The following is a 25,947-nucleotide window of genomic DNA, read 5'->3' on the forward strand; positions in this document are numbered from 1 at the left end:
TGTGCAGGCAAGGCTGATGTTAAATGCTTCTTTTCAACACAAGAGGTCAAGCCGTAGGATACGTAGAACGAAGCGTATGAATTCAAAGCACAGCCAAGAGAACCATTGGCGATGATCCATCTTCACCGTCGTCGATTCAGTCCATTGAAATGTCTCCGTCTGTCGAGTAGCAGAAGTGTATCACTGGCTTCTGGATCTCCCACATGTCTTTCTTTGCCTTCGTCATCCGGGGTTGGCATCTGAAATCTTGAGTCCAGAGAACACCCGACTGATTCCATTAGGCGCCTCGCCTGAGCCGGCAGGCGTCGAGTTGGTCTTCAAAAGCGTGGGGTGGTGACCAGCCTCCCGCAAGCAAGAACACAGGAAATGCATGTGTCCAGATCCCCATTAACACACGTTTTTGCGTCCTAGATGGCCAGGCAGGACAGCGTGGCAGACAGTGCAGTCCAGTATTAGTGTCGTATCGTGCCACGTCACGTCGTGTCGCGGTCAAGTCAATCCCTTGAGCTTCATTTATTTCCCTCGTGGTCGTCTCGGTCACCTATGAGCCTCCTTTTGCTCAACATTTCCTGTGTGAGACTCAACGTTGAGGGAGAGATAGAGAAAGAGGAGGGGGGGAAAGGGGGGCAAGGGATATGTATATGCATGTCTGTCCAGTTGAACTCCCTGATCACGACGGCGGGACATCGACCTCCATCATCCTCTTCTTCGGGTTTCGAGGCAGTGCCTCCTGCCGCCTTCTTTCCTCGGGCGAGATATCGTCGACATTCGTCCCCTTGTCCTTTGCCGCTGCCGTTGCTACTGCTCCTGATGAAGAAGATGCCCCCTCGCCCTCCGCTTCTCCTGGCACATGCCCGGCCTTGGCCACGCTGAGAATCTCCTCGTCCAGCCCCGGCACGTACTCCCAGGCCACGCCCGCGGCGTCCAGCATCTTCAGGCTCTGCGAGTCCTGCACGAACGTGCCGGGCTCGTGCGCGCCGAAGACGACTTTCCTAATACCACCACCGCCGCCGCCGCCGCTGCCGCCGTCCGCCCCTGTAATCGAGGTCGTGGTGGTGGTGGTGGTGGTCGCAATGATCCGCTGCACGCACGGCACGTTCCCGCTGAGTCGCTTCCCGCACGGCTCCAGCGTCGTGTACAAATGCACGTTCCGGTCCGGGGTGAGGACGAGTTGTCCCAGCCGCTCCAGGTCTGCGGGCGACGGGGAAGCAGAAGGAGGAGTGAGGGCGTGCTGGCGCGCGAGTTTCGTCAGCGCGTTCTGCTCCGCGTGCGTGTTGCCCTCCAGCTCCAGCGTATACCCCGTGGCCAGCACCTCTCCTTCCACAGCAGCAGCAGCAGCAGCAGCAGCAGCAGCCTTCTTGTTGTCGTTTTCGTCTTCGTCGTTTTCTGCAGGCTGCCCGGACGAAGTTGAAGATGAAGATGAAGACTGCCGAGGGAACGACACGATCACACACCCGACACAGAAATTCGTCGGCTTGGGAGGTGACTGACGGGCAAGGGACAGGGCATGTCGGAGGTAATGCAGATGCGTCGACTGCGAGGGTTCAGTGGTGCTGGACATTTTGAGATGCTTCGGAATTTGGAAAAGTGTGGTAACGGGCGGTGGTGGTGACGTGGAAATGGATGGTTATCTATCCTTGTCATCGATCGATCAAGTTGAGGTGGTTGAATGTGAATGTGGGGGAAGTATAAACAAAGACTGGTGACAGTGGTGAGGCTGATGTCACCCCACAACGACAAGGTTGAGATGATGAAATACATTTCGATCTTTTCGAACAAATCCCTTGAAAATTGCCTGATCTTGCTCACAGCAGCTGCTGCACGTAACAAGGAGCTCCCTTATATACACTTCTCTCCACTATCCACACGCAGAATCAAAATGGTGCTATGATCCTTCCCTAGAGTCCCAAACCCTGCCTATGGCTCCTTTTTCTTGGTCCCTGAAGCCTTCTCCAGCGTCCTTGTAGCCCCGGTTCTTCCTTGGGTTCTGATCGCATCTGGACCATTTCCCATCCATGGAAGTTAAGTTGAAAAAAAAAGGAAACAATCCCACCTCCACGCCATTCCCAGATCAACATACTAAAAACTCCCAGCCTCACACATCAAGGAAAATCCCGCCGTAACTCCCTTTCCTTTTGAGGTCCTTGTCTGAACAAGACGACACGAGCCTGCTCTGTCCTGGGCAAGATCGACCAAAATACCCAAAAGAAAAAAAGAAATAAAGAAATTCATGCAGTGGACACCGATGTATCCTTGCTATCCGTAGCTGTGGCGGTCGGTGATTTGCTCAAGCTTGAGCCCTCTAACAAAGTGGCCAATTGATCAACCTCGTTCTCGGTGGTAGTCTTTGCCTGTTCGCTCGAACTCGCCGTTTTGGTGTTTTGCTGTTGTCCAGGGTGCGTTCTGTTCTTCCTCTCCCGAACATTTTTCAGCAGCCCAGAAAGTTCAGATTCCAAGTCATCAAGATCCACCGCCTCTTTACTCACGGTCAACTTTTTCTTGTATATTTTCAGCATTCGCGTCGCCTGATCCGTGGCCATGGCCAGGCTTCCAAAGTCAGATGCTTGGCTCATGCTCTGCCGGCGTCCTTGGGCGGCAGCTTGGGCCCGCAGATCCGAGGGCACTGAAGGTGGTCTTCGCAATCGGCCATTGTTAGCCTTCTGCCGCTGTTTGGGTGTGGCCGGCATCGAGACAGCTGTTGTTGGTGGCGAGGGTGAGCGCTCTGCCAACGTTGTTCTTTTAGACTCCAGATCTTTGTTGATATCTGCCCGAGACCTTTGAGTTCTTAATTTCGATGGCCCACGTGGCGGCGGAGAAGGTGACCGTCGGATATCCGCTTTCTCGCCACTTGGTGAGTCGATGTTCTCTGCAGGAAACCCAGCCTTCCGACTTGGTGTTTCTTCGAGGTCTTCGAGTGACGTTGCAAGAGCAAGTCTCGACGTCTTGCGCTGCAACCGCACCGGCGACAGAGACCGAGGACTGGAAGGTGACCCCTGCCCATTCACTCCTAGGAGTTCTGTTATATCACTCTTCGTCAAAACCTTTCTCAGTGGTGGAAGTGACGAAGGTGTCGGCTTTGTGACTTCAGTCTCGTCTGCCACCAGCCCCAAGCCTCCACCTTGTCCTTGTGAGATCGTTGGCGTTAGTAACAGAGGTGCTGTCTTCGAGATGCTCCAGATCATAATAGTGCCATCCAATCCCGTGCTTACGACCGTACAACGAGATCCGGGCCTCGAGTGATCGGCTTGTTCGAGGAGGGCGATATCACTCACCCCCTCCGTATGTCCAGATTCGCGGGCCAGGAGGGTGAAATTCCTTTGGTTGTAGACTCGGATCGATTTGTCCATGGAGCAGAATCCGATCAGCATCTTTTGATCTGGATTGTCTGGGATCGAGGAGCACACCATAGAATTCAGAAAAGCGGTGTCATCACTTTCCCCATCTCCGACCTTGAATGAATCAAGCAACGTGCCGGTAGAGATATCGACATTTGTAACACGACGGTCCATGGTGGCCACCATCAAGGTGTTCTCGGCTGCCATTGCCATAGACAATGGGGTGCCTTTGAGTGTCAAAACTTTGGTAGGGAGATAGGCCACGGCTTTCCCACCCTCTGGTTGCCGCAGCATGCGCTCGCGAATGACCAGAGACCGGTCCGTGGAACAGGACAGTAATTTTTCACCGCCATGGATGAACATCACCTGGTTGACGGATCCCACGTGGTCATCCATCGTCTGGAGAAGCTCAAAGGAGTCGGCATTGGCGTGAAATAATTGGATCATTCGGTCTCTGCTGCTGGTCGCAACAAGCGATCCAGACTCCAAAACGTCGATCGAGGTGATCTCTGCGCTGTGTGCCCTGATCGTATGTGCAATTTGCCAATCGCGGCTCTTGATCAGTTTCAACAGCCCAAATCGATCACCAGCAATGAAAATAGAATGCACCGAGAGAAAGCGCATCTGGGTGAGCTCGTTTTCGAACTCATCGTCTCTTGACTCAGCCGTGTCAGGAAGTAGGCTCTCCTGCTTCAGGAGTGTGCCGTTAGATCCCCAGAACTTGATTTCTCCATTTTTCGAGTAGGTGAAAAAATTGCCCTGAGCAGCAGACTCGGGAAGCGTCCGAACTCCCAGGATGACACTTTTGTGAGCTGCAAACGTAGGTTGAGAGGTGTCCCCATCCTCCAAACCTCGACGCTGGATTTGTAGACAACCATCATTATTCAGAGTGATGGTGTGGTCCTTGAGTGTCCCTATTGCCACTAAACTTCTCTCCGCCTGGTCAAGCAGGCCGAGCGATCGTCGTATGGAGGACAGGCGAGGTTTCCGCGAGGAGAGCTTGGATGGCGATTTACTCTCCTCTTTCCGCAAAACATCAAACTGTTCGCTGTGCACACCGTGAGGAGTGCCCACCAGCAGTTTTCTGTCTTCCGAAATGAAGGCGATCGAGGTGATGGAGAATTCCAGTTTCTTCAGAACTTTGAGCTCCAGCACAGTCTGAGAGATGTCGACCAAACAGATCTGTCCAGTTTCGGTGCCAATTACGACGTTGACCTCGTCGACTGATACAACACACGTAAATGTGCTGTCCACCATGGACCCCAGCAGAACATTACGACTCTGTAGCGGAACCGGTCCGGGGCTCGATGAGGGTGCTTCGGAAGGGCGATATCTCAATCTCCTGATGGGTGACTGTTTTGTTGCCCCTTGTATCTGCCAGAGTCGAACGCATCTCGTGCCAACCGTGATCACACTGTTGCCACACCAAGTCATATCAAAAATGTTGGCAGTGCACTTGTTCGCCGAGTGTAAACTCAATTGACCGGTTTTGACATTACAGGACCAGACGAACAAGAACCCGTCCTTATAGTCGCCCAGCGTCGCCAGATGTTTTGTGTCGGAGCTGAAAGCTATGCACCGCAGGCCGTAGGTGTGATCTGTGACGATCGAAGTGGGCACCTCGCAGGAAGCTTCGTCGGCCGTTGAAAACAGCAGAACTCGAGGGTTGTATCCCGCTTCTCCGACTGCGAGCCAGTGGCCGTCGCGACTCAGGGCCACGCACGCTGCGGTCTTGATACGCTCTCTTGCGGTCCATGTCTGCCCAGCAGACTCGTCCAACCATTCGCGGCCCACAGAGCCCCCATTATATTCTTCCAAGCCTCTTCTCGGAGTAAACGTGCTAACCCTCCTCCTGGATGGCGTAGTTGATGGTGAACTTTCATAATGAGAAGTGGGAGGATTCAGTGAAGCTGCCGTTGGTCGAGCCTTGAAGTATCGGAGTACAGGAACATCATCCAAACCAAGCCTGGCCAGAACCGCTACCGCTCCGGCGCAATAGGCGTACGAGCTCGTTTTTGGACAGCATGCCAGCCCACTGGGACCGTTTGTGGTAGTCCCAATCACCCTCTGCAGTTGTAGCGCATAGTCCGTAGAGCGAGTCTTGCGAGCAAGTCCGGTCCCGGCCTTGGGGATGGGCGAAGGAATCGGGGTCGAGCGCAGAGAGGGGCTTTGAGGGTTCAGCCTGCTTCGAAGATTGTAGGGCTGTGAGGACATGTTTCACATCGCTGGTCATATGCCGTTCTAGTACGAAAGGGAAAGCATCGAGTGCCGACAGTCGACAGACAGAATAGAGACGGGCAGTGTCCAGCCGCAATCGTCATTTATTCGCATTATATACTGGCGGTGTGTTGTGGTAGAGGTCGGATGACTGGAGAGCCGTGGATATCTCACTTCCCCCCGAGATGGCATTCATTCACCCATAGAGCCGACGTGCAACCCGAACGAGTGAAACAACTCGAGCAAACGAGAGGAAACGAGTTGGAGAGGTTGTTGTGAAGATCATCGGTGATGGTGGCCGAACGCACTTTGCGGCATCTCGTGTTTACATTCTTTCCCGATGCGGCGAACACTACTGCGCCACATTTACCAGCCTCACAGTCTTGAATGTGGCGTCGCATCATACAAGGTCGTTTTGGTGATTTTCTGTGGAGCCATTAATACATAGATATGTTATCATGAGTAAATATACAAAGGCCATGGAATTAAGTTTCTGATGTCCCTCCATTCATTCTCTCCCCAACACACGGGCAAGGCCACCTCAAGAGTTCTCGAAAAAGTCACTGCCACAGTTGTATATCGCGGACAACAGATCGATAACGTTCTCAGGGAAGTCAATGATACTGTCCAACGTAAAGCTAAACGTGCCTGAGATCGCCCAAGCCGCCTGCGACCCGCAAATGGTGGGCTCAGGCCTCGTCACGTCTGTAAGCCAGTACACGAAGTTCTCGGACTCGAACAGGAACACCGGCGTCAAGAGAAGGATGGTCTCGGGCTCGTGTCGCAGAATCCATCTGAACAGCACGGTAAATTCGTACCAGTTCAACTCTTGCTGGGTGGCGGGTGCGTCGGCCAGCACATCGGCCTTGTCGGCCTTCGACCACTCAGTCGCTGTGGCTTCGGCCTCACCCCAGGCGTAGTCGTGGTCCTGCATTCAAGGTCAGTGTTAAATCCGCCTGGTCCAGGGGATAGCCACAGGGATGAGATTCAAGGGATACAAGGCCGCAACATGTATCAATTGCTCGTGACTCACAAGCAACCAGACTCACCTGTCTTGTTGCGAAAGTCCCGTCTCGCATGGCGATAAAGAAATCCCTCCACAGTGTAGTGCCAGGATTTCCACCAGTGTCTGTGCTGAGGCCTAGGGCCATGGCACCACCGCGTTGGATCGCCTCGATGATCCCTGTGTCGACGTAGCTGATCCAGCTGTTCGGAGCGCCGAGATTCTTGCTAATGAAGAAGGTGATGACACCTTCAATGGCGCCGAATTGGTCGGCCGAGTTCAAGGGACCGAACCATTCACTCTCCATATACTGGACATACGCCAAGCGTTCTTGCATGGTTGAAGACTGGATTTGGTCGAACGTGCAACTGAGTGTCTGCTGGCAAGCCGGCCATCCTGTCTGGCGCGTCTCGAGAGATGGTATCGCCGAGCCTGTGACTGCGGCGAGCAGCGGCGTCACCGCGATCAGTGCTTTCGAAAGATGCATTAAGATTGTAGACTTTGGAACGATGTGCGACGAAGAAGGAGAAGAAGAAGAAAATCAAGGAGTGACAATCAGTTGAACCCTCGGAAACCGTCGACGTTTTTGACAACAGAGAAGGAAACATGGTGGATTATAACTTACACTACCTCCATTGCGAATTGCTTTGACCATTTTGCGCTTCAACTAACAGAGGGTTTTTCTATGCTGGTGGCATAAGCGAGAAGAGTGCAAGACAGAGGAAATTGCAGCGGCAGGGATTTTAGCGAGAGGTTCAGGTTCGTCTGAGGGCCGATCTATGTCGGAAAACTTAGCGCTTCAGTTAGTCCAGTTGTCGTTGTGTTGTGCAAAGGCAGCTGTCGGCAACAGTGAAAGAATGAGGGTGTCTTCAAAAGCCACGAATAAATGCTTCGTTGCAAAAGATACAAGCATTTGGTCCCAGGAACTGGTGGTTTGGATCACGTCGCACAAGAATGACGACTTCGCGCGGTTCGGCCCTCGGAACGGCACGGCTAAGATGCGTGATAGGCGAGAGCCATCCAATAAAGGTGGCTGAAACACCCCAGCCCGGCGCTGCAGAGATCAGGAAAACAGGGGTTGGCCCACGGGGGACCAAGCTTCGTGGTGGAATCGCAGCAATGCTTGCTTCGGGCCATGGGCTGCGAAAACACATCGGTTCACAGGCATCTCTGCATAAGAAGAGGGCCCCTATATCCTCGAGCAACTCCCGCCGTTCGCTTAGAGAAATTGGAACATTACCTGGGGCTTTGCACTAGCGAGAGTGTTTGAGGCGTAGAATGAAAGTGCCAATAGCTCAGGTGCTGAGAGCCAGAGCGTGTCTCGAGGCTCGAGGCTCAAAGCATGTACGTACGAGTGCATGACCTCTGGCGCGAATAATAGTCTTCGCACTCAGGCCGGGCCATCTCTAGCATAACAATCAATCAATTTACCGACAAGCACGTGGTGTAAAGATGGAGGGTCAGTTGCACGATGGCACTGAACCCAGCCTAATGCAGTAGTCGGTCGTGTTGTGCGCAGTATATGCACAGAAATTTCTGTCCGTCTCGAGCCGCTGAACTACCCTTTCGAGAGATTGGATTTTCTTGAGCACCAGTTTAAGGGAGACGCAGAGAGAGGGCAGGAGAGGGAAGAATATCGAGGCAACAACAGGCAGGTATCGAGCGTGCTCAAATTGAAACCGTCGAGAGCTCGGGGCTGAATATGAAGGGGCGACGGACCTCTGCTCGACTTGGAAATCATCTCTCCCACTCACCTTGAGCCTCGTCGCCATTGAGCATCCCGTCGTTATCCCTGTCGTTGTCGTCGTTCGACTGGCCATCTGAGCGAAATTCAAGGAGTCCAAATAATTATCACCGAACATTGGCCCTGCTATTCTGTCGCCAGTAAAGGGGGAAATAACCTGTTCGAGACACCTATGTCACCACTCTCGTCTCCTGCGTGGATATGGTCGCCCAGCCTCCTTACGCATCTTCGAACAAGACAGACAACATGAATAGGATTCGGCGATAGTAAGTGAGGAAGAGGAGGAGGAGGAGGAGGACTGTCGATGCCGTGAGTCGAGGATGGCTATCCAATCAGGCATGAGATGAGGCGAGATGCACAAGGCTGTCTGTCACTGGCATCGTCCCACTTCCCGTGCTACGTCCCGTGAAGGGATCGCAGTCCCGATACTCCCGCGGTGAGTGGATTTTTGATTGATGATGGATGATGGATGATGATGATGATGACTTGGTTGTGGGGGAGAGAAAGAGAAAAAGTTGCCTGACTCCGCCATTCGCTTGGCGGATCAGATCATGCCACACAAGAATCGCCTGACATTTTGCGGTATAATCATGTAACTCGGTACTTGGGACACACACACACAAACACACACACGGCGTCCTCCGAAGGACCTGATGATAGGCGAGTAATGCCTCTCCTCACATTCATGGGCAAAATAATGGAAGATGGGATTGAATCAATATACTCTATGGTCTCGAACTAGAAAGCATGCTCAACTGGCTACCGTTACCCTGGGATACAGTGCGACAGTCCAACAAAGCCCATTTACGAGGCGGGTATCTCTTCCGCAGACCAGTGCCTCGCATACATACCTACATAGAAAGGGTACAAGTGTTCAAGGACAAGTCACGATACCACCACACATCATTGGACGAGTGACGACAACATCTTCCCATCCATCGACATATCCCCGCCACAGATCCTCCCTGGGTGGCCCCCCTGGTCGTGGTCACTCCACTTATCAACTGACAATACTGGATCTATTCCGGAAATGGGTATACTTGACATTCCTCCCTGTTCCTTGGACATACATGAAACTATGATCGCATTACTGGTATACTGTACTTCGACATACAGGACTTGTTATGTGCGGCATTTCCCATGTGGCCAGGCCATGGTGGTATGACCGTGTCCGGGGGGTGGTGTGCGTGCGATCCTGCCAGCCAGCTTGTCAGGCTCTACTAGGAACGGGGACTAGAAACATCCACACCTCTTCTGAAGGGGGAACCGAGTACATAAGGTCAAGATTCACGGTAAGCTGGCTGATTGAGAACTGCATCTATCAGGACAATCGACAGCCCGTCTCTGCTTTACACATAACCAAGTATACTTGAGAGGAACGGAAGAAAAAACGCTCTGCCAGCGAAGAACGAAGAAAAAAGGACAAAACCTCCAGCTCCGAATATATTCACACAAGTCCATCGGACCGAAAAAACCACTCTCATCTGCACCCTACTCTGCACAAACACACCACACCACACCACACCACAACCAAAATGACGACCCCTCTCGTCTGGAAGGCCTCGCCGGTCTCCATGTCAAGGCACAACATGCAGTTCGCCGGCTTCTTCAGCGCGTTCGTGATCCCCCTGGGCCTGTTCATGTGGGGAGTTCGCGACCCAGCCAGTGTCGCTGAAGCAAGAAAGAGAGCCGAACGGTGGCGAGCCTCCAAATCATAGAAGAGAAGCGACGGGCAAACGCAGCGGCGCATGTTGGAGAGGAGCAAGGAAAGGAAAGGAAAGGAAAGGACACCCAATTTTTTGTTACAATATACACATTACCTGAAGCATCAATCAAAAAGGACACGGAGCGATGGTAGCGGCGCCCCCTTTTTGCGTCGGATGGATTGCCGGGCAGACATCATCTGGTCCAGGACCAGGACCAGCAATGGAGTCGGTGATACCATGCAGAGAGAGCAGTTTAGTGAGCACGGGACAGCCGGCGCTCCTAGAGACTTCGCTGATACATAGTTGTTCAACAATATAATTTCGATTTCTGTTACCCTGTGTTTATCCTGGTGAAGGAGAAAGAACTGAGTATGTAGTGCGAGAAGACGGGCGTGTTTTATAAGCAGAAACCCACGGGAAGGATCTGGTTCTCGCGCTGCCCGTCTTGCTTGCCCTCTCCCATACCTGGCTGCTCGTTACCACGCCTCGTCCAGATTCGGATCTCGTTATGTGCGCATGGTGTCACGGAAACTGGCAGGCTATACAGTAGATATGTTTGGGTACCGTGGTATATTGCTCGTACTCGTTCCCTTTGGGAGTGATCTTCGAGATGTAGTGTGTCGGTCCGTGCTCGCATTACCCTGTCCTTTGAGACATCATTTTCACAACATTGATTTCCCCGGTTGCAGCAAAGTGCTGGAAAATGGGCCCAGGACCGGTTGGAAAATCGACATCGACGATGTATAATGACTGACAGTCATCTATCTGATATGTTGAGACACTTTGTGGATGTCTGCCTGGGTGCCTCAGAAGCCCCTAGCAAGATCTCAGGAGAGCCTCGTGAGGGTCGCAGATGGGCTTTGACCCTGTATACTTGGATAAGGTGAACGTGCATTGGCAGGAAATGGCTCTTATTGATCCTCTCCCCTTTTCGTAGTTTGTCTTCGAAGGTACCTAGATCTTTACCTGTCCCTTTAGCAGTCTGCTTGTCTGCCGAGCAGTTAATGGTCCAGGCCCTCTCTCAACGTCTCTCTTGAAACTGTCACAAGGTCACTGGAAACGCAAACTTCACCTCGCGCCCGTAAACTTTCAGATGCATTTGGGCAGATTGTTCTCCCGACTCACCTCGTCCTCTCCCTGCTCAAGGATCATCCAGCCAAGGTCTATCTGATACCTCGGAAGCAGCACTCTTGAGCAGAAATTATTACCCACCTGGTGCCGCTCAGCCCAAGGGAGGGCGTGGTTGGAACACACTGCAGCTTCTGCTGCTTTTCGTCAATTGCAAATGTCCTTTACACATGTCTTACCTAAAACACAACGGTTCCGACTGACACACAGCTCAAGGGATAACCCCAAGCCCTGGGGCACGACTCAGGACCGGAGTCGTGTTGCTCAGCTGGTTGTTTGGTTAGTCGGAAAGTTCCATACCCTAGCCAGAACTTGCAGCCATGATCAACGATCTGAGGTGGGCACTAGGCAAAGATGGACGAATGCAAAGTCGTCCACGGGACTAGGGAGCGAGACCACCGAGTCACAAGGCTATCTCCTGAAGAGCTGATGGATTGCTTCTTCTGCTAGGCAGATAGGGTCTGAGATCCTCGGCTCTGTGCGGAAGCCACCCCCTCCTTCGCAGCAATCGCGGTGCAGAGAAAACCCTCTTCTGGACTAGTAGTATAGGGGTTCTCCAAATATAAAATAGCCCGACACGCGGTTGGGTGGATGCATTGGGGAACACTTTTGTTAGCTCTATGTAGACAAAACGCAGAAGCCAGATCTTTGGCGAAATGATGATGATGTCATTGCCACGTTGCCTGTATGTACTTATGCACATATGCACCCTGGGCGGGGAAAAGCTGAAATAATAATGATGAAGGGGGTGGATGGGTGGGTAGGTTATTGGAGCGGCTTCCACCGCGGCCTGATTCCAGATACTTACAAGTCATGGGTGACGGGGAAAACAGCCCTTGGTTCGGCGGTTCATTTCCGAAGAATACAGAATCGGGAAAAGCGGTCTGGATGTCACACCATTACGACCTCCAGGGGGTCCCATCTTGATAAAAGATGTTTTCAGCCGTCACATCTCGTACCAGTATAGTTGGCTCGAAGCTCTCTCGTGTTGGTTGGCCTTGGGACACTTGTCCTGAAGGGGCAAATGGTGTAGATAGAGACAGCATGCTATAAAGGGAGTGCGAAGCGAGTACGCTGGTCATGACACGGAGAGATGCCGATCATTTGCTGCTTTCCCCGTGGTAGCTCGGGAGGACAATACCACCTTAGGCAGAGCTATCGAGATAGTGATACAACCCTCGTTGACGAATCACGGCTCAAAGCAACGAAGGGTGAAGCGTTATTACGAGGCCGACGGGAAAGCCAGAGACACCCATTCGATACTTCAGGCTATCCCTAGCCCGGGCGCCCAGACTGGCATTCCGTACCCTGGCTCCTCGTAATTCTTCTCGGCAGCGTCGAATCACGGGAGCTGTCCTTGCGCCCATCAGGGTTGAAAAGAACATGGGATAGTGCGGACGCATGCTGACATGATCACCCAAGGCCTTGGAGTCTTGGGGGTAACCGGGGTCCAATGTCACTTGCTGCTCTGTGAGTGCATTGTGCGTGGAGGGGTAAAGGAAGCAGTTCTGGTGGGTTTCCCCCCCCCCGCCTCTGTGGCATGTCTACCAGAGCTCGAAGATGAACAGTCGGGCTTGTCGAAATGTCGTCGTACAGTCCAGCCACGTGTGTGTGATCAGGGATTCTCCTTTGAGCTGCTCCTCGCTTGGAGAACACCGGCAGCTCCGTCCGCATTGGGACATTCTTTTCTGCTTGCTCACTTGTGAGTGAAACTCAAGAGGCTTCTGTGTTTACGAGTCATGGCCCGTGTTTTGGAGGGGTACTAGACGAAAGAAGCAATCGACACAGAGAGAGAGCCCGGGCAAAGGATACAGGTTAGACTTTTCAATATGCCAGGCCGGGCATCGATGTGCGGTGCAGAGTTCCCGCCTGTAGAGAAGTCCCCGTAGGCCGGCTTTCCATGGACATGCCCGCGGGTCGCCCAAACAGGGCAACGAGCGGAGACCGAAGGGCCCCCGACACGACCCGTTGGAGTCCGCTCTCGGAAACAATCATTTTTGAGCCAGACAGTAATCGCAAAGTCTCTTGCCAGCTGGGAAGACGTTGCTGAGGCGGCAGCCGAACAACAGCGAGAAGGCCAGGCCGAACAGTTCCCCGTCTTCGCCGACCTGAACCTCGTTGGTCATGTTAGTCTGGTGTGTTCGACCCCTGGAATACGCAGTGTTCGAGTTGCGGTTGGTGCTGTCTCGGAACTGGCGACTGGTTGCTTCGGGGATTGATCCCTCGTTCGGGAACACAGAGCAGGGCCAATGGTCTCCCAAACTTTCGGCAAGAGACAAACTAACTTTCTGAAAACTCTCTCCTGCAAATGCCCTGTTCGGAAAATGGTCGGTTTAGGAATGCAAACAGAAAAGGTAGTGCTCGAAAAATCCGTGTCTCTTGTGTGTGCGTGAGGGCGAGAGACATCGGTGTACTTTCATGGAGGCATCACCCTGTAGTACATAAAGATTATTTGAGTGTTTCAAAAACGGCTCGGACTTGCCGGCCTACCACCCAGTTTGATCCTTTGATCATCCTTTGAACCGCTGGTATTCCACATCCGCAAGGCTCCTGTGAAAAGCCCGCTGTCGATAACCCATGTAGAAGGCATGTAGGAGGTCTTTGCTCTCCCGATTCTCCTGCCCTGGGGGGGGGGTCCTCTTTCTTTTTTTCCCCCTGGGCGGGAGACCCTGAACGTATCACATGTTCCATCAAAAAGTAGTCGTGCAGAATACCAAAAGTTATTCCGTCCATGCTTGTTGCGCGTTCCGCGCGTTCGCTCAAGTGCAATCGACAAAATCCAAGAAAAGAAAAGAACAAGGTAAGCCCGTGAAGGTAGGTATCTCAAGAACCTCTGCCAAACGCCACGTTGAAGAAGGTGCATCCTCCTCGAAATCCCCGATCCGTCAATGAGTATGCTACAAGGAATCCTCAAATGAGTGTAATGCAAACTCGGAGTTGAGGTCGACGGCGTTCTTATCAAAGTAGCAGTCTGGGCCGTTATATAGCATAGTGTCGTGCGTGGAGAAGGCATCGAACTTGTCAAACTTGTCCGGCATCAGCATTTCGCTGAAGGACTGGTCTTGACAGGACCGTAGAGCGTTGAGCTCGGCTGTGAGTTCGGTTATCCTGCCGTTGAGCTTCGAGACCTCGTCGGCTTGTCGAGTATATGACTGTAGCAGATCTTGGTGCTTCTCGTGTAGATCCTCTAATTGGCGCTCGAGACCTTTAACATGTTTCTCTTTTCTCTCGCGGAAGGCCCGTTGAGATGCACGATTTTGGGCACGTCGTCGCTGCCAATAAGTCAGTCAACCGTGCCAACGGAACATGGTAGGAGTAGACGAACCAGATGCATGTTGGGAATGGTTTCCTTATCCTTGGCCGCCGGGGCCGAAGTGCTGCCGGATCGTCGTCTTCTTCGATCGGTCTGATCAATGGTGGCAGCGTTGTTGTATTCTACGGGGATCTTGTTTGTCTGACCCGGGGGATAATATGAGGCCTGCGTTGCTCCGTACTGGAACATATCATACTGCATGGGGGCGTTGTTGTACATGATTTGGCTCATCTGCTTCAGCCACAGTCAGTCGATCTGAGGTGATCAAGAGGGGTTGGCAAGGCGGAACTTACATGAGGCGAGTTGGGACTGGATCCTTCAGAGGTACTGTCGAAGTATTGTCCGGCGGCGAAGAGTGATTGACTTGGTGATTGACTTGGAGAGCTCACAAAGCCAAAGTCCATATTGCGCTTGCGATCCCAGATCGACGTCATGCGAGGGACCAAGTGGTCTGCGAAGGAGCTCTTTATCTTTTCTGAGACCTCGACGACTGATCTTGAACTTGAGTAAGCGTTGAGTATGTAAGACTGAACCACGCCGAAAAAATTATCTCGGACTGTGTTTGGTATTTCATCAATGTCAGATGCGGCGGATGTCCATGGACTGTTAAAGGGGGAATTAAGATATAATTCGCGTTTGGGGATCTGGTTACGGCTATCCAGGGCACAGCAACGCTAGAGCAGCATACGAGGATTAATTGTTCTGCCACGGGGCCTTGACATGCATTATTGGCAGCACCCCGGCATCCCTAGCCCCGAGAATCACGAACTGATCGCTTGCAGAGGGGGGGGGGCAAGAGTGTGACCTACTTGCTGGTAAGAGGGTGGTGCCGGGGCGTAGCGGTTGCAAGGGTCATTGGAGGGGTTACTTGGGAGGGACGAGGTGGTTGACCGACGGGAAAATGTACGGGCAGAAGCACATCCTGACCAGCTCGACGTTGCTAGGCTGCCCCCCAACCAAACGGACACCGTACGCCGACTACCCAAAGAGGTTTAGGAGGCTACGGTCGAACCATACGAGGACGCCCAAGACTTTTAGAAGCATGGTAGAAGCTTTGCCCTGAGGTCAGCAATTCCGGAGTGGGCCACCGGCAATGCTTTACTGTAGCAACTAGGCGTAATCTGACTGGTGGGTGGACATGGACAGCCTAAGGGGCCCTACCAGGACAAGCCTGTCCTTGTCAGCCAAAAGGCGGGGGGCCAAAAGAATGTGGTTGGATAGACAGCGAAGTCATCCATTTCGAGGCTGCATCAACCCAGGAAACCTTCGTTGGATGAGCAAAGCTCGGCATCGATATCCCTGTTCGTCGCGTGAAACGGTTTCCGGGCCCTAGTGTGCCAAGACTCAACCTGAGCGGTGATTGGGCGAGCGGCATATGAAGACGCTCGGACCAGGTGCTGTTTCCTATCTGGGAAGGCGCCCTTACCCTATATAGGTATAAGTGAAAAGTATGGCCGACTGCCTCTGGGAGCTAGCTCGCATCTCACCCACCTGCCCTAAAGGTCCCACCTGAGGGAGCCCTTTCCACGCCCGATGGAGCAGTAAACCCATGTCTTTTGAAAGGTATCTCATGTATCGACGATCATATCATCCCACAACAGCCACAAAGCTTGTCTCTGTACCTAATCGCCCACAGACTGAGCCCTGTTCCAGGGTTCAGCATGTATCAGGAGCTCTGGAGAATGTCAGTGTGCCCTATGAAGGGTCTGAGCTCAAGGCCCGATGGTGCTCTCAGCAACAAACTATCGCCATCATCAGCCTCAGTCACACTTACGCCTACGCCAACTGTAACGTGCCAACAATGAGCATCATGTTGTGTTCCAAGTGTCATCCACCCAGTACGCAACAAACCACCCCCCGCGTGTCTCCCATGCAAATGCTCGCTCATGTAATACATTTTTTGCTGACCGATACACTCTTGGCCTCGCTGGCTGCTTCGTAAATGGTTCCTTGGCTAGCCACGTCAAACACCATGCATGGCAAGCGCGGGCGGTCTGCTCGAGATTGGAGGTGTCTGGACCTCGTTCGATGCATGGGTTCCCCCATGGAAGTTTCCAGTATGACCCCACTGGCCCGTTCACTGGCCCGTTCACTGGCCCTTTGGACCACGGCACACCTCAACGTCGACGCTGCACCTGATGGGCGGGCTTGACTTAGCATCGACGCCACAAACTTCTCGAAAAGGTAAGTGCTTGGGGGTGTATTTCTCAAGTTCGTCATGCCGCATGGATTGCTGGGGAGCAATCCGGGCCCTGCCACCATCCCGAAACCTGGTGCGGATACCTCAAGCCGAAGCACTTTAACCCAAGGGCGTAAAGGGTGGATATTTCTGTGATTTGCTCTTCCTGGTTAGCAAATGGCCCGATCGCGAATCTGGTGGATGAGCAGCCCAATCAAAGCTCTGTTTACGGCATAATGTCCCTACGAGCACGGAGCTTGGGCTATCGCAACGGTGACCTGCTCTCGAACTCTTGCAACGGTTCCGAGGAGCCGACTGGTCATGTGCTCGGTGGTGTGAAGGAGGCACTGATCCCCAAATCCTCCTATCTTTTAAAAGCGGCGTGAGTCGCGGCAGGGCTGCGCTTTGCAAAGCTGGGCAGGTGCCAAGAAGCAGATATTCCAGATGAGGCAACCCCCCTATGAATCTCTCCTTGGTTTTCTTGTGCCCAGTCGCCTAGTCACAGCGCCTGGGCTGCCTTCGCAAAGACTTGCGCAACAAAGCAATTTGAACCACCACAAACTTCCACCGTTGGGGTGAGCAATACGAAGGTCTAAGACTCTCGAAGCCGTCTTCGATGTTCCCACGCATCTTGCTCCGTTGCTGGCTGTCACTCGTCGCCTTTCCCCGCCCCCGTTGCTCTCCGGTCGACACTCCATCAGTCGATGCTGCTGACTGACTGGATGCCGCTGCCTTACGTATATCAGTTTTGGGATATTCTTCAATACCTAGTGGCTGGGTAGGGGCCGCTCGGACCGCAGCTTCGAGCTACGTTGAAACCCACACTTTTCAAACAGACCCCTGGGGATGATCTGCTTGAAACCGCCGTGGTGGCCGTGACCACATGGCATTATGTGGTCATCCGTGCGGACCCCTTGATCGGCACATTCATAGCCGCAATGGGTAACTTTTTAAAGCACCTACTCAAAGCAGAAGTGGATTTGAACACACTCTTTGAGTCCGGTACCTGTCTTCGTTGCATGCAGTGAGAAAACAGTCAAGGAATAATTTCGGACTCAGCACGGAGCGTGAGAACACAGATTTAGAACGAGCACCGACATCATCCATAGATGATCAATCAATCAGGAGGATCTCCGAGACTGCTGGTCAGGCAGGATACAGGACCCCAACGCGTGTGGATTGTCTTCGGACTAGGTAGGAGGAATAGAATGTTGCTCACGTGAGACTTCCGATAACCACACACTACCATGTACTCCGTACTTACCTGCAATTACCGGTGGAACCAGTACTCCGTGGATAAGTCTCCGGCGTACAAGGCAGATCGAGGTGAGAGCAGCAAGCCCCCATTGCCCCCACAGCACAAGGCATGCTCGGGTCTCAAAGCCGACGTTCCCTCTCCTCCCGTTTTTTGAACCCTCAGATGAGACTGGGTGACCTTGTCGCAAATAGCTTGATATCGGACAATGCCCCCTCTGAGGCTCGTCGACCTTACCTTCCGCAGCTAAGGGTGTGCGTTGAAGAGATCCTTAGGTAAATATTTACAAAGTACAGAGCACATCTGCAGGTACACAGCCTTGGGACAAATGGGGTCCACGTGGAAGGGAAAAGTTGTCGCAGAGTGTCAACGGCGCCCTCAGGCCCTGGCTAATTTCCCCTGGACATTCACAGGTTCGCCTGAGCCATCGCGCATCAGTTACGTAGGTGTAGCACTGCCGATTACTCCTCAATAGTAGAGACCGAGCGTACGCGTCAAGATGAGTGTCTCACATGGAACGTTGGGGCTTTTGTGCGTCGATATGAACTTTGTACTCTAAGCTCTGACACGAGTCCCGTTCGGGACGATGACCGGAGAGGTACGGAGTGTTTGAATTCGTCGCGACATCGATCTCTGCTTATTTGAGGTATCGATCGGTCGATTGGCACCAAATCAAGGTAGTAATCTGTAGGTCTGCCTGTCAACTCCGCTGGAGGTATGGCGCCATGCTTCGGTCGCTCGCTGGCAATACCGCTATTAGGAACGATGTGGGCAGTTTTGGGGAAGAATGTAGGTATGTAGCTGCCAGCAGCTGAATGATGGGTACGTAGCTTTTCTTGTTATTAGCCGGCATTGTTCCAGAGATCAGCCGATGACGGCCGTCTTTGCCTGGAATCAGAAAATCGCGCCGAGCAACGACTGGGTCCTGAATTGATCCTCATATGCCGGGTGATATATCTTGCATTGATCCGATGGATAGATAGTAGAGGGTTGTCGAGCTCTGGACCTGAGGTTACGAAGGGGCGGAGCTGAGGTCGTACGACTACTTTGTAAAGTAGAGTCACGACCTCGTTTCACTCGCAGAAGGGCGAGATCAGGCTCTGCGTAACCCATAGCTGGACACATCCAAATATTCGACACTCCATTGCCCGGGAGAACGATGAATTTTCGTTGTGACACGGAGGATGTCCCAGCTGGCCAGATCCTGTGTTTGAATTCCGCCTGACTCTGACTTTGACTTTCCCACGAGTCTTCTCCCACCTCGTGGCAAGACCCTGTCACAACAAGAAGGTTGCACGGCATCAGGGTCGTCCACGAGGCGTGGAGACAATATGGCCAAGATCGATGTGTACCAAGGATCTGGCCTTCTGCACTCGTAAGTAATTTGTCAACGAGCCTGAAGGCTGAAGACCCTTTCGCTTAGATTGTTGGCACCTACCGCGACGGACCGCAGGAAGCAGATGTAATCATTCTCGACCTGTTTTACAAATGATTTTTGACTTGCCCGATGGTTCATGCACAGGACTTCATGCGACTTGTACTCGATGGACACTGACCCAAGCGGACTTCCAGCTTTGAAGGAAGCTCAAGAGCCGCATGCAGGTACAAATACTCCTTGTAAACAGAGAATCTACAGGAGACAACGGTATTCGGTACATAATGCTTTTCTTGCCACCTCTTGCCCAGGACTGTGATGTCAAAGAATCGGGAGGATGTCCCCGACGAGGAACGCAGTCAAAGCTCACATCTACGAGGACATTGAATTGGCGTCCACAAGTTACGGGTCGTGTTACATGCTTACCCTTCGTCCCAGAGATCTATGTCGGTGACACAAGGGACAGGAAGAGGTGGCACAAAGGGAATGACAACATGAGAAAGAAGATTTACGATTGAAACACAGAAAAACGTGGCGAGTGCGTGGTACTGTTGAGCGGCCCCTGAGGCCACGCACCTGGAGGGGCAATGGCTACCCTTTGGAAAAGCCTTGGTTAAAGAGAGCCCCCAAGGCACTACAATCGTAGGGGCGCCGTAAGGGGCTACAAAGGCCCCCAAAAGCGCAGATCCTGCCCAAATACAATCTGCGGGCACATGGTCCGCCCCTGTTAGACCTATGGTTCTACCCCCTCTTCTAGACCACATTGGTTCTCTAGCGTGGCTTTAGCGATACCTGTTGGGTGCCTCTCCAATTCCCCCTTTGATCCACCGTGGACGCTGTGGCCGGTGTGGCGGCCACCATCTTCGATCTGTGTCCCCTCTAGGGCCCTTGGGGCCCCCTTACAGGCTCCTATAGGTTCCTCCAAGCCCCTCCGGCCCTTCAAAGGAGGTTTCTACCCTTGGCGCCGGCTCCCTCCAGGCTGGATGGAAATCATGCCCCGTGGCTCCCCGGCCAGTCAGAGCCTGAGCGATCAGGTCCTTCCAATTCTAATTGCTGGAGCTTGCAAAGCTTTCTCTCCACTACACGCTTTCACCACGCTTCAGCCAAACCTGCCGTACTACCAGCTCCTCCACCTCCACCTTGCAACTTGCACTTGCACGCATCCAACACCTCTACCATACTCCATCTGTCTATCACCCTCACCTAGCATCGCGACTGCTTGGGCGTTGTCCCTCTACGAGCATACACAGGAGAATCATCCGACGCAGCTGCATCCATTTCTTCCATCTTCAATATCCATCTGTCTGTGCTATTGTCCTCACTTCGAAGGTGAGTCGATCTGGTGTTAAGAGCTCTGCATCTGCCAAGTTTTTTTGGGGGCAGACTCGACATTGCCCCTGCCGCCTGCTAATCATGGTTTTTTGTGCTGCAGGTGCCTCATCTCCTTCGACCGCAATTCGTATCTCGAGCTCCTGCTGGTCCAGTTTCCCAACACCATCGCTCTCTCCAGGTCGAGCATGTTTTAGCCACGGCCAATTGAACTGAACAGCGTATACTATCCTGTACCACACTTATCAGGCCGACCGTGTTCACGTCTGGGTACTGGGCGGTCGTCGCGTTGTCACAATGGGCTGCACAGGATCCAAGATAGATCCGAGGGAAAAGGAGGCCGCACAACAAAATGCAAAGATTGAACGTCAATTACGCGCGGATAGAAGGACGGAGTCCCGAACTGTCAAGATTCTCCTGCTAGGTATGCGACCAGGAGTATGGAATCTCCATCTCTACTGCGGGCCGCTGACACAGGTATAGGTGCCGGTGAATCCGGAAAGTCGACAATCATCAAGCAGATGCGCATTATCCATTCTAGTGGATTTCAGGATGACGAGCGCGTGCAGGTGAAGGCCGTCATATTTTCCAATGTTGTTGTCGCATTCCGCGTCTTGTACGAGATCATGCAAGACGAAGGCATCGAGTTTGCCGATGAGCACAACGAATCGTATGCCGAATACCTCGAGACCATTAATGCCGACGTCGATGCACATGAAGCATTCCGGGACAAGAAAGTCAAAGAGGCCATGGTTGCGCTCTGGAAGGACGCCGGCGTACAGAAGGCCGTTACGAAGGGCCACGAATTTGCGCTTCATGACAATCTCACCTTTTACTTCGACAACATCAATCGCATGTTCGAGCCCGACTGGCTGCCCAACGACCAAGATATGCTCCATGCCCGGCTCAGAACAACGGGCATTACTGAAACCGTCTTCGAACTCCAGCAGCTTACCTTTCGCATGATGGACGTGGGAGGGCAAAGGTCGGAACGAAAGAAATGGATCCACTGCTTCGAAGGTGTCCAGTGCTTGCTTTTCATGGCCGCACTCTCCGGATATGACCAGTGCCTCGTGGAGGATGTAAACGCCAATCAGATGCACGAGGCTCTGATGCTGTTTGAATCATTGGTCAACGGGGAGTGGTTCAAGGACAAACCCATTATCCTGTTCCTCAACAAAATAGATATCTTCCGGGAGAAGCTACCCATATCACCTGTTTCAGCACATTTCCCCGATTATACTGGCAAAGACGGCGACGAAGAAGCCGCCAAGCAATTCTTTGCCAACAAGTTCCGATCAATCAACCGCAACTCCAACCGGGAAATCTATATTCATTTCACCAATGCAACTGATACGAATCTTCTGAAGAAGACCATGGAAGACGTGCAGGATATTTTGATCCAGAAGAACCTTCAACGACTTGTTTTGTAACGAGGCGGGCCCAAAAGTTTTCTGGCCGAGAACTCTCCGCCTGTCTCGATCTTGATGGCACAGTACAAAACAGAATCAAGCACGGTCTCTTGGTCGAATCAAGACGGAATTTCTCAGTGTTGACTCGACATTTGTTGCATTTTCCACGGTGGTGCGGTTTGCAAGACACGGGTATATTCTATCCATCAAAAAGGAGGCAAGACTATCTTCCGTTTCATTATTGCAGCGTTGGCGTATAGGAAAATGCTTTTAGGCCGGCAAATTATGTGTTTCGGTTCACCAAAAATCCGTTGACCCGATCGATATGCGATTGATGTGAATAGGGTCAGATTCGCACAACAACTATTCACATCAGGGCGAAGGATGCTTAAACTCTTGATGCACCAGACACAAGCATGCCATCTGGAGGATCGGCAGATGACTCCCTTCTGATGCATGCAACTGTGGGGAAGTACGGCTAGTGACTCAAAGTCACGGTGGCCAGCCCAGCACAAGTGTCGACAATGTGGTCTGGCTGATGGATCGTGTTGGAGAAGGACATGCAAACAAGAGATGTCTGGAAACGCATTCATGGATAGAGTGTCAGAGAGGGCATTTGGAGCTTCACCAGGACGCGCCGGTGCAGACACGGCACCACACCCTTCTGCTATGGACTTCCCTTTCCTCGGGATCCATTGTCCTTGTTTTGTTCGGTCTCGATGTTGATGTAGCTGACGGTAGTGGCTGCCATTTTGCGAGCTGAAAAGGTTAATGATATTCACTCTCACCATGGTTACCAACCATTCCGTACCGGCCCTCCGGCCTCTTGCAGTGAAGGGCGGAGAGGGACGTCCTGGCGAAGCCCCGTCCATCTTTCTAAATCCTTCCTCATTCAGCCTGCTTCCCCCCCTCTGAATCCGTCGTTGCGTCGAACAGGGCCATGTCCGACATTGTAACCGCATGGTGCCACCAATACACTGACAGCCACGTTACTGTTACTGTGGCCATGGGTGTTCGCCTGCCAATGACCGCTGTCTACACGCCCACTTCTGGCGAGACTAGGTGAGAATCGACTCGGGAATTGTGGATAGAGACCAGACTCTGTCTGCCTCACGACTTCCTGTCCCTGGCCCCGACACCTGCCACCTCACACACCACATAACAAGTAAAAGCAGGAAGCGCCGGAGCCGGGAAGTGACAAGGGCCTGTACATGCTGGGATCATGAGCTGAGAAACGAAGAGTTGGTCGCCAATGACGACGGACTGGTGAATAACACACTGCCTGCTGGGAGAACGTATTCAAGGTTTGTAAATTAGGGTTTCCTCAGTCATCATGCGCCGGCGATGATGGGTCGCATACGAAGTGCAGACTTTGTGATTGTAACTTCCTTACAGCGTCTATGTGCAGGTAGGTGGAGGGAGTGTAGGGAGGGAGTATAATGCATTCAAAGCACCCGTCCTTTAGCTCGGGAGCGGATATAAGTTTCCACTGCGTGATGGGCAGAAATATTACCCGACCCAAATCTATTCCCAAGTGTTGACTCGACCAATGCGACGATTCGTACTTGTTCGGCCGATGAACCGAAGGAGCGATCGTTTGCACCAACTGCGTCGTTCGGAAGGTTTGGGTTTCTCTTCGAAGAAAGTCGTTCCCGAAGGGGTGGTTGACGGTGATGAACTAATGCACTGTGCCAGGTGCACGGATATAGAAAAACACAGCAAGTGACAGCGAGCTTCGATTCGAGGGCATGCTCCATGCTGGGATAGATCTGGACAGGCCGATTGCCGCAAAGCAACTTCTGAACCGAAAAACCCTGTCGACAATGCTAAGACCTTTTTCTCCTCAGCAACAAATTCCCAGATGGGAGTAGAGGCAGACAGCCGAATGGGAAAATCAGATGTGCAGAGCTCAATGGTCAAAACTGTATGGATTTCGGAACTATAACGGGCAAATGACGGAACAAAAGGGACACATCATAGACGAGGGCAGAAGACAACGCGAAACCAACATCCAGCGTGCCTCAGTGGCACTGAACGACGTCCGCACTCGACATCCCGAAGCTTTGCAACCAACCATGTCTTTTGGCCAGCTTCTCCTTCACTTGTTATCTCCCTTGATCTTATGAAACAAATCACTGGCAAGAGAGGTGCTTGGCCTGCGCTGCTCCGACATTCTCCGGCCACCGGTGGCCTCCAGTCCAAAGATGCTGTCTTTGCGGGTGACGTCGCTGGCGACGGCCACGCTGCCCTTCCTGGAGTTTGCCGTTGCCGCGCCTCCTTCTGCGACCACGACGCTCCCTCTGCGATGTGCACCATCGGCTGCAACGTTTTGGACGGCCTGGGCAGCGGCTGCGGCGTGCTCGTCGAGCGCTGCTTGGGAGGCTCGTCGGTCAGTCTCCAAGGCATTGGACGCGGCACTGTGACGTCGGTAAAACCCGCTGTGTTTGCGCAGGAACTCATCGTACGTCGGATTGGCCTTGTAGCCCGCCCCACCTGTGAGGGCGTGCGGCATGGTGAAGGCGCCGGACATCTTGGGATGGAGGAAACCGAAATTCGATCAACACCCGGGGTTGTTCCTTTGCACCGTTACACTGGGTAGCTGGCTGACTGGCGTACCGCTTACTTGGCGCTGGATGCAGGCAGGTGTTCACCCAATGCAGCGTCCAGCAAAGAGGGTTGGTGCTGCTACCGACTCTGGTATCGCGCAAGTGGAACCCCCCTTCTCTTTCTCGATCTGTGCTCTGACAACGCTCGGAATGTAAGCTTCGCTTCTCGAGAGGTCTTTGTGGGGAACTCCGAGAATTCCTGGTCTGGACGAGGAGGTGGTATGGACCTAGAGCAATCCTAAGTCAAAAGAGGCTCGAGCAATGCAACCACACTCAACTCTCCGGGTATGCGAGGTCGTGCCAACGGCATGGTTCTGTGGTTTGCTGCTGTACCATGACGTTGGCTTCCAAGCCTCTGTTGCAGCAGAACCCATTCCACAACCGTGAGCTTGCAGGTGGGGGTGGTTCCCGGGCACCGAGAAGGGTGAGTCTTACCAGGGTGATGATAGGTGCTAAGGGGGATTCAACGTGCGTGGGTATGTAATCTTGTGAGGAAGCTGAGTAAGGATGGGCAGTGACGAACAAGGCCTTCCGCGCTCGAGCCAGCTCCAGACGATTTGGACTTCAGTATCTCGCTTGGATAAAGCGGCAAAGGTCGGTTCTGATAAGTGTGATCAAGCTCACAAAAGGGCAGCGACGGTTTCCCGAACGAGATCGAGGAATTCGAGATTTTCCTGATTGGGACTGTATCCTTCTGGCAGAGTCTCTGGATGAAGAAATGAAGTGACAAGATGAAGAGGCCACAGAGAAGTTTATATGACGGTTGCCCACAACGAGGGACAGCAACGACCGTCGCCTATGAATGCCATAGCTGCACGACGCACCCTCAATCTATCTCTAGGGGGCCGTGTCGTCAATTCTGAACTCTCAACCCCTACCAGACCTGCAAGTTGAGGGTGTGCTTGGCCACTGCTTGGTCGACATGTACCACACCCCGCATCTTTTAGGCGTGAGCTATGCGAGGCCAACGAATCAGCACGCCCTTGTCTCGGAGAAACAGTTGTTCCATTGCAGACCTGGAGCTTCGGGGCGCTGGATTTCTCGGGGAAAGATACGCTGACTTGTGTGTCTGCTGATGTGTATGGAACACGAACTGCTGCAAGGCTTGCTGAGTGGCGCTGTTTGGTGTTGTTGGCGGCCAAGGCTGAGACGGAGTCGGGCCGATTGTCGGCACGTGGTCTTTCACGTGAGTCGGCATGTGATGTTCGGGAAAAGGATTGTTCCGAAGTCCTTGGCATCCGAAATGTCCTTCCTGTTCCGGATTGCGCCATCATGACGAAACCCATTTGTATGAGCCTCGGATGTTGCATAGTCTTCCCAATGATTGCTTCAAGTCTACACATTC

General features: G+C 52.8%; 6 protein-coding genes across 6 annotated transcripts; 1 reads left to right on the forward strand and 5 right to left on the reverse strand.

Annotated features, from left to right (window-relative positions):
• Positions 1–670: 670 nt before the first annotated feature.
• AYL99_01020 (hypothetical protein) lies at positions 671–1,561 on the reverse strand (the record flags this gene model as incomplete). Its single annotated transcript, XM_018832536.1, has 1 exon — positions 671–1,561. The coding sequence occupies one exon, from the start codon at positions 1,559–1,561 to the stop codon at positions 671–673; it is 891 nt and encodes a 296-aa protein (XP_018698415.1).
• Positions 1,562–2,228: 667 nt separating this feature from the next.
• AYL99_01021 (hypothetical protein) lies at positions 2,229–5,549 on the reverse strand (the record flags this gene model as incomplete). Its single annotated transcript, XM_018832537.1, has 1 exon — positions 2,229–5,549. The coding sequence occupies one exon, from the start codon at positions 5,547–5,549 to the stop codon at positions 2,229–2,231; it is 3,321 nt and encodes a 1,106-aa protein (XP_018698416.1).
• Positions 5,550–6,093: 544 nt separating this feature from the next.
• On the reverse strand, positions 6,094–7,042 carry AYL99_01022 (hypothetical protein; the record flags this gene model as incomplete). The annotated part of the gene is made up of 2 exons (XM_018832538.1): positions 6,094–6,480; positions 6,602–7,042. The coding sequence occupies 2 exons, from the start codon at positions 7,040–7,042 to the stop codon at positions 6,094–6,096; spliced, it is 828 nt and encodes a 275-aa protein (XP_018698417.1).
• Positions 7,043–14,030: 6,988 nt separating this feature from the next.
• Positions 14,031–14,880, reverse strand: AYL99_01023 (hypothetical protein; the record flags this gene model as incomplete). The annotated part of the gene is made up of 3 exons (XM_018832539.1): positions 14,031–14,405; positions 14,459–14,677; positions 14,740–14,880. 3 exons carry the CDS (start codon positions 14,878–14,880, stop codon positions 14,031–14,033), a joined length of 735 nt encoding a protein of 244 aa, XP_018698418.1.
• A 6,001-nt stretch (positions 14,881–20,881) lies between these two features.
• On the forward strand, positions 20,882–22,017 carry AYL99_01024 (hypothetical protein; the record flags this gene model as incomplete). Its single annotated transcript, XM_018832540.1, has 2 exons — positions 20,882–21,008; positions 21,068–22,017. The coding sequence occupies 2 exons, from the start codon at positions 20,882–20,884 to the stop codon at positions 22,015–22,017; spliced, it is 1,077 nt and encodes a 358-aa protein (XP_018698419.1).
• A 2,077-nt stretch (positions 22,018–24,094) lies between these two features.
• Positions 24,095–24,526, reverse strand: AYL99_01025 (hypothetical protein; the record flags this gene model as incomplete). The annotated part of the gene is made up of 1 exon (XM_018832541.1): positions 24,095–24,526. One exon carries the CDS (start codon positions 24,524–24,526, stop codon positions 24,095–24,097), a length of 432 nt encoding a protein of 143 aa, XP_018698420.1.
• Positions 24,527–25,947: the final 1,421 nt, after the last annotated feature.

The sequence above is a fragment of the Fonsecaea erecta genome (assembly GCF_001651985.1).
Source record: "Fonsecaea erecta strain CBS 125763 chromosome Unknown Scaff1, whole genome shotgun sequence".
Lineage (NCBI taxonomy): Eukaryota > Fungi > Ascomycota > Eurotiomycetes > Chaetothyriales > Herpotrichiellaceae > Fonsecaea > Fonsecaea erecta.